The sequence below is a fragment of the Thunnus albacares genome, chromosome 23 (assembly GCF_914725855.1).
Source record: "Thunnus albacares chromosome 23, fThuAlb1.1, whole genome shotgun sequence".
Lineage (NCBI taxonomy): Eukaryota > Metazoa > Chordata > Actinopteri > Scombriformes > Scombridae > Thunnus > Thunnus albacares.
This window is the reverse complement of record NC_058128.1, coordinates 6188112-6201198: the sequence shown is the minus strand read 5'-3', so window position 1 is coordinate 6201198 and position 13087 is coordinate 6188112. Positions and strand designations below refer to the sequence as shown.

General features: G+C 37.2%; 1 protein-coding gene across 9 annotated transcripts in view; it reads left to right on the top strand.

The window, feature by feature from the left end:
• Nucleotides 1-11536, top strand: part of dgki (diacylglycerol kinase, iota) — a 73429-nt gene extending 61893 nt beyond the window's left edge. For 8 of the 9 annotated variants that reach the window (XM_044343480.1, XM_044343479.1, XM_044343478.1 and 5 more), the window contains 12 exons: nt 1217-1317; nt 1441-1520; nt 1778-1822; nt 2483-2552; nt 3586-3626; nt 3814-3938; nt 4381-4406; nt 5947-5984; nt 7123-7243; nt 7423-7459; nt 7610-7709; nt 10410-11536. In XM_044343480.1, coding sequence (XP_044199415.1) covers nt 1217-1317; nt 1441-1520; nt 1778-1822; nt 2483-2552; nt 3586-3626; nt 3814-3938; nt 4381-4406; nt 5947-5984; nt 7123-7243; nt 7423-7459; nt 7610-7709; nt 10410-10520 — 895 coding nt within the window. In that variant the 3' untranslated portion in view covers nt 10521-11536. The remainder of the gene's footprint in view (nt 1-1216; nt 1318-1440; nt 1521-1777; nt 1823-2482; nt 2553-3585; nt 3627-3813; nt 3939-4380; nt 4407-5946; nt 5985-7122; nt 7244-7422; nt 7460-7609; nt 7710-10409) is intronic. The other variant, XM_044343481.1, reaches the window with a different exon arrangement.
• The last annotated feature ends 1551 nt before the right edge of the window (nt 11537-13087 follow it).

Below are 13087 nucleotides of genomic sequence, written 5' to 3'. Positions count from 1 at the left end.
ATTTTCTAATAACTCCAGTTTATTAGAAATTAAATCAAAAATCCAGAGACATTTGTCATTTTCTAAACGTTTAGTCAAAATATCAAATCTAAATTCATAATCAATATAAGATAACACCTCTGAAAGTATTAGTTTTGGTTTTAAAAACTCATATTGGTCAAACTCTAGTGAAGTCGTGTCCTGTTGAATGTGAGTGTTTAGTGTTGTGTATGTGAGTGATGTGTGTGGAGAGAGAGAGAGAGAGAGAGAGAGAGAGCGAGCATCGCAGCATGCTGAAGCCTTTCCACTTCTCAATGTGCTTCTGCCTCTCGTTCGTCTTGGTGTTTTTCCCGCTGTAGTCCCTTTACCGTTAACTTTTACCCTGAACTGTGCTTTTATTTATACCCGCACCAACCCCTTGGCTCTCACTTGATGTCCATGCCCTCCCCCAGAAAAGCTGTTCTCATCATTTTGCATCGGCTTTGATTGAGAAGCATAAAAGTGGCACTAACGATGTACTTAACTTTTCATTTTAAATCCTCTCAGTTCCTTTGCAGGTAAGGTTTTGAGGCTTTGAGGTGTTTTCTTATTGCTCACCATGTTTTTTTTAGTATAAATATATATATTTTTGGGGAGCATTTAACGCCTTTATTGGATAGCGACAGTTGAGAGATGACAGGAACCGCAGACGTTGCAGTTATGTGGCGGCGGCCTTAACCAGGAGCCTACCGGGGCTCGCCGCCCACCATGTTTTTAATGTCAATACTCTGCCTTCATCAACCTGCATCTACAATATTGCCCACAAACATTGACTTTACAATGTTGACCCGCCTCAAACTCAAACACAGAATCAGAGTGGTGTCACGAGAGGAGAGCAGACGCCTTTATCTTTACAGTAAAAGCTGCTCTACCGAGGGGAGTGTTTACTACTTTTTACAACCTCCAGTTATCAGAAATGTCAGACTTTTAAATTATAAAATATTCCTGGCTCTAACTGGAAGATCTCAGCTGGTTGAAATAAGACACAGACAGGCCAGAAAATTGAATATGATTATGTTGAGAAGCCGTGATTCTGTTTGTGACTTGTGTGTGTGTTTTTGTGTGTGTGCATGTATGTATGTATGTATTGTGTGTCCATATTGTTGTATGATTGTCCGAACTGTGTGACTGCTTGGCATGACTGTATTTGTGTGTGTGTGCACGTACATGCACGTTTGTGTGTGTGTGTTTTTTCCAGTCCTCACGCAGTTCCAGATCGTCTTCGTCTGCGAGTTAATCGGATTAGCCTCCAGGAGTACGACAGACTGCAGTACGACAAGGAACAACTAAGAGACATCTGTAAGACTGAGTGTGTGTGTGTGTGTGTGTGTGTGTGTGTGTGTCTGCTATCAAATCAAGGTATTTAATACTATTTTTTTTCACCTGTTTTCCAGTCTTAAGTGTGTGTTTTATGTATCCCAGCCATCCCAGTAGGCATTGTGGTGGTGAGAGGTGACTGCGACCTGGAGACATGCAGACTCTACATCGACAGATTACAAGAGGCAAGTCTTCATCATCACGTTATGCTCAACATAACTTTTCCTCCTCTGTTTCTTCCTCTTCATCATTCTTTCATGAATGCGTTACGGTGTGATTTTTCTTACTGTGTTATTTATAGATGTATAATGGATATAAAACGCCAGCCGGGGAATGCAGAGCTGTTCTTTAGCTGTGTGTCTCATGTTGGAAACGTTCACTAACCAAGTTAACATGCTTTGGCTGTTTGTTAACCTTGAAACCTGTCTGCTGTGCTTGCTAGGATTTACACCAGGCGCCATCTACTGGCCCCAGAGTGCACTATCAGGTATATGACTTTTGGGTGTCTTTCTGCAGGAAAAGGGTTTAGATTAGCTGTTTGTTACATATTTATAATTTCTTGATTAGAACATTTGTTATGCCTAAAATAACTATGATTTAAAGGACTTTTTCAACCTCAAATATAATTCTAACAATGTAAGAAAACATGCTAAAAAAGCACCTGGATAGTTATGTGGTAGCTCTTACATGTTTCTAAGTGTGTTCATAGTTCCTTGAAACATAAGATTGAGACACATATCACCATATTAAATGAAGAGTTTACTTATAAAAAGGAAGAAAAGTACAATAAACTGACACCCATGTTGAGTAAAATCCTCTCCTATCACACTAGAATAATGTAGGTCTCTAAAATATAAACAGTAATAATATAAACATATTCAGTAGCTGTGATAAAGGAGGGAGTTTAACGCTAATATGAATGACAATAAACGCTCCTCATTGTCCTGATTGTCTGTCTTGTTATTAATTGTACAACCGCAGCTACAAAAACAAAACTCTTTAAAAAAAGAAATACCTTTACTCTTTCTTTGCCTGTGTCTCTCTTTTGCTTCCTCTTCCTTCCAACTCTTGTGTTAACCTTTTTGTATTTAGATTATTGTGCAGTGAAGGTGTGATAAAGATCACAGTGTCTCTTTGTCTTCATCAGGACGAGAGCAGAGGCATTCCCAGGACCAGTTCATCCAGTAGACTCTCTCCCAACTGGAGCTTCTTAGATTGTGAGTGACTGAAACACTTTTTGTATCTATGTCATCAAATTTAAATGGATTTGATGTCTTTTAAAAATGTCCTGTTTTACTTTTTCTTGTTCTGCTTTGTTATAATTTAAAACTTCATATTTAGTCAGAAACAGTCAGGTTTTGACATGTCTGTTTTATTGTTTGGTTGGATAAAGTTGTCTTAAATTCATCAGTAAAGGGTTGTACTATAGGTTGAGAAACAAAGCACTAAATACAAGAACGTAATTAGAATCTTTTCATTAAGATAAGTAATAAATGTGGACGCTAATACAGATTTTATTAGATTAGAATTTATTTTATTAGAATATACACCAAAACTCCCAAATTAAATGCAAAACATGAAGGAGGCTGAATCGTTTTTATCACTTTTGTTAGAACTGACTCAACAAAAAATATGCAAAAACTAGATTTAGAATCCCTCCAACAGGATTCACATTCAAAAGTACATATTTTTAGATCCTTACATGTAAAATAAGTCTGTTCTGTACTTTTATTATCCTTCAATATCCACATTTACACATCTGCCTCTTTATTATCACTCCACCTCACTGAAGGGTCATAGTTCATATAAAACTTCAACTTCAAATTCAGTTTATTTAAAATGCACCCAGAGAGTCTCTGTACACGTTACAAGTCAATAAGAAAGAAGAAAAAAGAGGCACACGATAATACAAGTAAAAGTACACACACATATATACGGGTAGTAATGTTAATATCACAACACAAGGTTTAGGTTATTGATTTTAATACAGAGATCATAAAGCTTTAACAGGGTTGTAGTAGCTTCATGTTAAAGAGAAAAACAATTAGTGATTTGGGTTCCCAGCCGGTGAAATTAGGATTAATTATAGTAAGTTTAGTAGTAGTGTTTTCAGCCTGGATTTGAAAGTATCAACAGAGCTGGTAGATTATTATAGTGAAATGGATGTAAAAGTGATGTAAAACTTAGACAGACAATCCTTATATATTTCTAGAAGTTGATCCTGTTGACATGCATGTTTCTGCTCTACAGCCACATCAGCTGATCGCTTCTATCGCATCGACAAGGCTCAGGTAAAAAAGATTATTAATTTTATTGGTGATTGAATAAAAAAATAGCCGTTCAGATGCAACCAAACTGATGTTTTCATTGTTCACTAAAATATTAAATTATTTTAGTATCAGTCAAATGTCTACTGACTTCACCGTGTCTCTACTCTACATATCTACCTCTGTACGTCATGTGTGCGCGTGTTTGTAGGAGCACCTCCACTTCGTAACAGAGATTTGTCAGGACGAGGTGTTCATCCTGGACCACGAGGGACCTGTGGTGAGCCAGGTGTCGTCCACGGGGATGCCCGATCTGGTGGTGGAACCTACTGCTGGGTATGTCCGCAGACACACGGCAAATACCTGAAATACCTGAAAAACACACATCAATATTTATACATAGATTATGTGCACCCACACATTTGCTACACACGTACATTTACTGACTTAATGGATGTACAGTTTAAACATTGGTCTGTTTGCACTATTAAAGGTTACAAATCAGTCTGTTCTCAACTGATATACATGTGTTTCTGTATAAATTATGACTAAATACTACATATATTACACATGTGTTGTTTAAATATACTGTATAAATACAAAAAATATCATTGTGGGTTCTGAGATCTTGTGATGTGCATTTTACACTATATATTAATCAATAAATCCAAAAGATGATTAAAATGTCAATCCATGATGGAGAGTAATCATTGCAAAATAAAGTTTTAGCTACATAAGTCAATCATATATTAATTCTGTCTGTAATTTCTGTTTTCAGTGCTCCTTTGACGCCTGAGGAACAAGGTATAACACACACACACACACAAACATGTTTAAAAATGTATAAAAACTGGTTTGCAGCTATAGTTTAAGGTTGTTGTCATCACTTTAGAACGTTAAACTATAACCTTTTATACTTTCTAGAAGGATGTTATTTCATAATTTCCTAAGATGCAATTTTGTGTGTTAAGAAACATCCTGATTTTAATGTCAATCACCAGGTCAAAGGTTATCTAGATGTACAAAGTCAAAGTCTTGCAGATGTTGCAACGCAGAGGTTTTCAGTCCTTCCTCAGAAATCTCCCTATCAAGCTTGTGAAGTTTATAACAATAGCGTTCTCTAGAGACTTATTTGTTTCGGGGAAGTTGACTGTGACCTTGTTATCAGCTGGTCTTGTGACAGTAATAACTCTCTTGTAATTCCTGGGACTCTCCAGTTTAATGAACATGGTGTTCCTCATCCTCACATGCTCTGACATGTCTTTTCCCATTGTCTTGTACACTGACCTCCAACAGACACATGTATAATAACTGTATAATACACAGTCCACACTTCTAGATTAGCAGAATAAAGTGTACAACTTTTTGTATCTATGTCATCAAATTTAAATGGATTTAATGTCTTTTAAAAAATCCCTTCTGTACTTTTTCTTATTCTGCTTTGTTATAACTTAAAACTTCATATTTAGTCAGAAACAGTCATGACATGTCTGTTTTATTGTTTGGTTGGATAAAGTTGTCTTAAATTCATCAGTAAAGGGTTGTACTATAGGTTGCATCAGTTTTTCTTTCTAAAATCTGCTGATACAGCAGTTATGTAACAGCCAGATACAAAAAAATGACTCATCATCAGAAAAAACAAGGAAGTAACACAGTTTACAGCATTTTTACTTATCTGAACCTTTTCAACTACACCCTTCCCCATCAGTCACTTGTATTCAATCATAGACTCTACAGTATAAATGCTACTTACACACAAGACAAAGTAGACACAGGTAATTCTAGTTAATCATTCTTGTTATTCAATGTTTTTAGATGTGCTATTGAGAGCAGTTTGATGGCTCCAGAGATAATAAACAAAAAAAATTCCACTACAAGGATGTAACCTTTAACGTTAACCTGACTGTACAAACCACGAGCAGATGTTAATGTTTGTGAGAAAGTGAAACAGAAAGTTGCAAACTAAGACCGACCTCGGAAAAACTCCAGGGGAAGTTACATGAAAACATATCCTCCTTTATTTATATCCTCAATTGTTTTGAAAACAAAACAAGAGTCACGTTGAATATTCTCATTGTTCATCAGAATAAATAAACAAACACACAGTCAACATCTTTAGCGGAGGTTTGTTTCGTGACTTGCTGAACCAGTCTGAGTAAAAATGCCTCAACTTTGCAAAGAATTTAACATCTTTACCGCAGACGGTGGGTCATCAGAGTAGCAGATATCTCCAAGGAAAGAGGAGGATGTTGTGTTTACATACAGAAACAAGTGTGTCAAGTGGAAACTGACACACTGTAACGTGACCTCACATGATGAACATATGTTTTTTGTGTTTTCACAGCTTTGCTGACAGCTGCGAGTTGTGGGGATCTCTCTATGGTAAAGTACAGACTGTCGAGGAATGTGTAATTATAACCAGTTTAACCTGTCTGTGGCTTATAGACGCTCGACGAAACAGTCTGCCAAGTTTAATCGTACCTTCACAAAATATGTAAATCTCTTCAGCTTCTCTCTTTCACTATCTTATATGAAGTAATAATGATTCACCTAAAGTCAGTTCATTAAATCTGCTGAACACACAGTATCTGAAAGGTTTTAGCTGCAGAGTAACTTCACATTTCAGGGCCACATTTCCTGATAAAGACCAATCTTTAGAAGTTAAGAGTTGAGCACTTTTACTTTTAAGAGCTTCTTTTTTTGTGAGATACTGAAGAGAAAAGTAACATTTAACTGTCTATACGCTGTATTATATGCTAAAAATACATAAATCACAAAGTATACAGTAAGTGTTTTATATCTGGAATCACACAGAATAAAAACAAGCTTAATTTACAGTCTGACCTTTCAGCTCACCGTCTGTTATTATCATTCGTGGTGGTGGGTGGAAGTTACCGCAGCTGATGTTTCTCTTCCGTAAATCTAAAATCAAGCTGTGAAGGTTTTCATGCCCATCATCATTTCTGTATCAGGCCTACTGCATAGAAGCATGTGCCAAACAACGTAAGCACCATAAATAAAAGACAGTAGTAATAATTAGTCAACAAGCAGTTTAGTTGAAACATTAGTTAGCAGGTAGGAGGCTCTTCTTCACCTACAATCCTTTCAGAGTGTCTGTAATTTCAGTGCTTTTTGGGAAAACACCTCTTAAATTTAAAATGGTTTCGCTTCAAAATACTTTTGGGAAGCGAAGACACTGGTTTTTCGGGAATAAATAGAGGAAAAGGCTTTGATGAATAATAGGGGAACTTTGATACAGCAGTGACAAAGAGAATAAACAAAAATGAATCCTGCAACAATACATGATGACATTGTTCAACTGAAAGGTGTGTCATAGAATAAGACAAACGCCATAATAAACATTAAGCACTTAGTCATTTAACATTCCTTCCTATTTTCACCTTTATTGACCCTGAAGCTACAAATAAAAGCTTCTTCTGTACTTTAAAAACTTTTTAGTGGATGTAACTTCAGTTCACTTTAAACATTTGTTTGTTTTTTCTTTTCTGTCAATCTCCAGATGTCGGAGTGCGTCCGTCGCGGCGTCAGCTTGTTGATTAGAGACTCTGGAGGTTGTTCAGCGTTGCATAAAGCCGCTCACAACGGACACGCGGAGATGGTCAGCTACATACTGCAACAAGGTGAGCGTGTAGATATATGCATGTGATTATCTGAAAGGAGTGGTATGCTGCATTTTAACATCAATAAATCTCATTTATTACTGTCAACAAACGCCTCCAACAGCTTTATTTTACATTGTCCTCCAGACTTCAACAGAAAATTCTTCTGTCTTATGCTGTTTTTTTTTTTATCTCTTCAGGCTCCAAAGTGCTTCTGGATTTGGCAGACAGAGAGAAGTATGACAGCTGTCTAGTTTCTGTTTTAATGGCAGCTTCCTTTCTGTTAATGTGGTTAATGTACCAGTAATCTAAAACCAATTTATGCCAAGGCAGGGGCATGTTTTTACGCATTTGTGTGTGTGTGTTTGTGTGTTTGTGTGCACGTAGGGGGGACACCGCCTTGCACAAAGCCGCCTCAGAGAAGCAACATGACGTGTGTAGATTGTTGGTGGAGGCCGGGGCGTCGCTCGAGAAAACCAACTTCCAGGTAAACATTCGCAGACACATGTTTACCGTAAGTCCAGTATCATGAGTCACTGCACTCCGTGATTCTCCTCCTTTCACTTTGTTCAACAGAAACATTCTTCAGCTCGTCGAGCAGGTCTGTTTTAGAATATTAACTGTGTAAACAAGGGAGGAATCAACCTGATCTGCACATGGGTTCAGGAATTTTATGATGGTTTGATATTAGCTATAAAAATCCCCTTGCACTTTGTTAAGATACTTGAATTGTTGTGAGAGCAGAAACCACAGATTGCATCAAATAGATAAACAGAAACATGCTTTTTTTTAAACTAACAACCTCGAAGATCTCTCTTTTTGTTCTGTTTGGAAGCATCAAGCGGTAATTGCAGGTGTGTTGCGTTAGCTCCGCCTCCCTGGCAGACCAACCACTGCTGAATGATGGAAAACGCGTCACTAACTGTGCACCGCTTGTGATTTTTTTCCAGGGAATGTCGCTATTTACACTCATTTCGTAAAAACTGCAAATGCAAGAGCTTTCATCAGTGGGCTGTCAGCTCGATCACAGTTCTGTTACCTCGTTCAGCGATAGATTAACAGACTTAACAGACATTTATTTAAATGAAGATCTTCGGGATTATTACATTGGGGGCTTTTTTGCATGTATTTGCTAGTAGCAGAGAGTGACAGGAAATAAAGAGTAGAGAGAAACTGGCTGCATTTAAACCACAAACAATTTTTGTGAATGTTTATATTGGCAGCTCCCAGAAAGGAGATATTTTGGCTTCACTTTTCAATCGCGATAGGAAGTTGAGACACGTCGTCCATATTTATTTACAGTCAATGATCTTTTTACATGAATTTGATCACAATCAATATGCAATTTTCATACACGATATGCATCTTAAATCCCCTAAACGTGACAAATCATGAGCTGCTTTGGGTGAAAAAAGTCACTTACTTAGCATTTCTATAACAAATTTCAGTCACAGTCCTCTTGTGCACCAAAGTGCTGTTGTTGATTGAAAACTACATTCAGGAGCAGCCAAAAGGTTACATCACAAGTCACATGACCGCAACGTCCTTGGTTTGACTCCAGCTGGCGATGTTTGTTACATGTCGTGCCTCTCTCTCTCTCTCTCTCTCTCTCTCTCTCTCTCTCTCTCTCTCCTTGTTTCTCTGCCTCTTCACTTCACTATCAACTGTCCAGTAAAAGTTAAAGTGCTCAAAAATAAATCTTAATAAAGAAAACTTTGTTGAAATTCCATTATATTGTAATGCTGGGGATGAGAGGAGGCCGCACAAATTCAAACCTTTTAGCCATTTAAAGTAAAAATACAGACATGGAGTTAAAACAAAACAATATGGCTACACAGGAAGTGCAGGTACTGTAGTCCACAGTGTCACTCCTCCCTCCACAGATATTATACAAAACACTTAAGGACAGGATATTTAATGTTATAGGAAACCTGGAAGGAAAGGCTGTATTTTCATACAGATCTGTTCAGCAATCAAACTTTTAAATTGCTTTTCTAATTGTAATACTGTAGTATTGTGTGTTGGCCGCTGTAGTATACAGATTATGACTTCTGGCACAACTTTATCTCGGTCCAAGGTTCATGTAGAAGGAGAAAAGGGTTAAACTTCCATCCGCACTTCTACGGTAGAAGAACAAGTTTATTTGTTTTGGCCTGTATCCTTCACAGACGGATAAGCGTGACAATGCTTACAAGCTGAAACACAATAAAGGTGTTTATATACCACACGTGTTACTGAACGTTTGACCTTTTCAGCCGTATGCAGGCAAAACAATAAAAAAATAATATTACATTGGACTGAAGATACTGAAGGACTTTTATTGTAAAATATACTTAATTACCAGTTTAATATATGCACCTGTAAGTGCAGTGAACCTCTAATGCAATCGATACAACAGCCTTGCAAGTAATCCTGTATTTGTGAAGCTTATAATGTTCAGTTTTTGTTGATACTTTGTCAGAGAGACATTGATTAAAGGGGACATATCATGCACATCATTTTTTGTGATTTTCTGTCATTTTTATACTGTTATATCGTCAGATGTTTATGTTAAACATGGTCAAAGGTCCAAAACTTGAGGTGAACATATGTAAAAATGCTCCCTGCAAGTCAAAAGTCAGATCTAGTCAAGTTGCTGAGGTTGTTCACATCGTCCATATTTTAGATTCAGGCTCAAAGACGTACAGATGGATTCAAGAAGTTTATATTTCAAGTAAAGAACAAGAAAAATAAGTTAAATCCTACTACTACAGTTTGTTTACGTAGCCTCCAGAGCTGGCAGAAGCTAACCAATCAGAACAGAGGGGGGCCTTAAAGAGACAGGAGCTAAAACGGCCTGTTTCAGACAGAGGCTGAACTGAGGAGCTGCATAAAGGGCCAGTATAAGATAAATAAAGGAGTTTTGTGAACTGTAAATCATGCAAAGATATTCCAGTAGAGCTCCAGAATATAAATATAGACCTAAAAATGTGCATATGATACGTCCCCTTTAACCTCTGTGGGCATTTTCAAGGCTGTAATTTGTGGTGATGATGTGGACTGCATTATATTGAGGTCTGTTTCTATATTTTATCCACCTCAGTCATGACCCTTCATTTCAACTCACAGCACACTGAAGAAAGGCATTAACGTGTTTTTTTGTGTGCGTGTGTGTGTGTGTGTGTGTGTGTGTGTGTGTGTCCACCAGGGGAAGACACCAGCGGAACAAGCAGTCGGAGACTCGGAGCTGGCCACCTACCTGAGCACCCAACAACACAAATCTTCTGCCACCCACGAAGACTTGGAGACCGCTGTCTGAGGCGCACACACACTCACACACTCTCTCACTCACTCTGTCTCTCTGGACTCCGCACACACTCGTAGCGGAGAAGACTCTGAGAGAGAGAGAGAGAGAAAAGTGTATAAAAAAAACAAACAAACAAACAAACAGAGCCTGGATTTGGCTCCAGCGTCTCTACAGACGGAGGGAAAAATCAGACAAAACCACAGAAGTGAACTGCTTCAGCTCACAACAGCACCGCAGTGGAGAAAATGTTTTAATGGTCAACTATTTATTTGTATTTATTTATTCATATTCTATTTATTGGTTGTACTGATTGATGGATTGAGTGATCGATTGTACAGTGGGACTCTTAACGGTTCAGGATGCAAGTGCACTTTGACCAGCCGGAAAAAAAACACGTCGTCTCTCATCTTGTAAAGGATTTATTTGGATCATATTTTTAAAAAAAAAAACAAAAAACAGGGGGTAAGACTTCTACGGTGGTCGAAAAGTGTGAAAATCGTCGAAATAACATAAAGTCTCATTTCAGAACTGATGGACATATTAAAGGTTTCTATGTTTACCCCATAAAACCTGTGTGCCAAAGACATTACGCTGATGTAGTGTCACATCCAGTCCACAGTTTATGTAATGATCGTAGTGTTTATCACATTAGTTGGTTAAAACATTTTCATTAATCTCCAAAACTGATTATATATATTTTTTTTTTTTTGTTTTAACACTAAATTATGTTAAGACTTCAATCATGTTGTTTCATTCTGCGTCTCCATTACTGAGTCATTGAAGGGCTGTGATAACTACTTTTAATTGTTACACATTAGTTTAAGTAAATAAGGAAGGAATGAAAGAAGTAAAAGCACCTTTCAAAACCACACTTGAAAAGTGTTTCACATGTAAAAATACCAAAAACTACAACAAAACGATTACAGGGAACAATCGCCCTTAAAGAGAATTAAATGAAAATCTTATATAAACAGCATAAAACCATCAGAGTAATAAGTTATAGAAATGCCAGACTGTACAGAGGTATTGGGAGGGGGGGGGTTTAGTCCAGTGGTTCCTAACCTGGAGGGTCCAAAGATGATTAAAGTCATGAGACAGAAATGAGACAAAATTCACAGCTTTTCTCAAATTTTTGCTTTTTTTTTTTTTTTTTTGCAAAGTACTGATTCACATCTTCGAGTCTCCAAAAATTCCTTCAAATGCAACAATATCAGAAGAAAAATGTTCACTCTTTGGTTGAAATGCTTGTGACAACATTAGTTTGTTTTAATCCAAACAAGTTGGGAACCGCTGGTGATGTTGGAGCTAAAACTGTAAAGATCCAGTATTTGGCTTCCAGGACTGAGAGGTCTTAGTGTAAAATATAGTGTTTAAAGTTCAGAAATATAAAATTACAGCCAATGTAATGCAGCCAGGACTGCAGAAATATGCTTTATGCAGTAAGGTTATTTTCTAATAACCAGATTTTGGGTGCCAGGTGGTCTTATTTTGAAATCTCTACCTTCTTTTTTATAATCCTCTTCTTAAAGGTTCTTCTAAAGGTTGATAAATTATTTTATCTCTTGTAGAACTGAAACAATTAGTGGATTAATCAACAGAAAACTGTAAACTATTTGGATAATAGATTAATCTTTTAAGTCTTTTTTTGTTTTTGTGTAAAAATGCCAAAAAAATCACTGGTTTCAGCTTCTTAAATGTGAATATTTGCTGGTTTTCTTGGTCATTTATGACATTAAATTAAATATCTTTTGGTTTTGGACTGTTGGTAAGAAAAAGAAAGACATTTGGGAAAATGTGAGGGACATTTTATAGACCAAACAATTGGCAGCAATAATGAAAACAATCTAATTCAGAGCATCAGACCAAAACTTTCAGCTAAAAAACTTCAATCAAAATGTTGCATCCAAACTAGTTCTTGTCATAAATGTGTAAACAAACAAAACAAGGCTGAATCCATCATATCAGGGGTGGATGACAGAGACCAGACCAGATCTGAATTTAGAGAAGGGACCAGTATCGGAGGAAAAACCAACACATTAGTTCAACCACGAATCCGCAGGTGTTCGCGAACGTTCAGCAAGTGCAGCTGGTTGATTATAGGAGATAAAACCAGTGTGTGTTTAAATTTAAAAAAAGAGACATTTAAAGCATAATCAGCTCATTTCAAACATCTGCCAAACAAATATTTTAACTTTTCGCATTGGGATTGTGTGTATCTGGTACTCCTGACCCGACAAAGCTTTTCACATGCAACTTGTGTGTGTGTGTTAGTGTGTTAGTGTGTGTGTGTGTGTGTGATAATATTCCTCATTCCATATCAAATCTTGAAAAGAGAAGCGAGTACAACTGCAACAAAAAGAGACTGAAGCAGGGAAGAAACTCTTTATTCTGCCCTCTGTGCAGCATGTACATAACTACAGTAGTGTGTGTGTGTGTGTGTGTACCTCGATAACACATGCCCGACTGTGTGTGTGTGTGTGTGTGTGTGTGTGTGTGTTTGCAGCATTTATCCAAGAAGAAAAAAAAATCTGAGCCATATTCAATGCAATATGAATAGATGACGTCTTTTTGCATTTCTC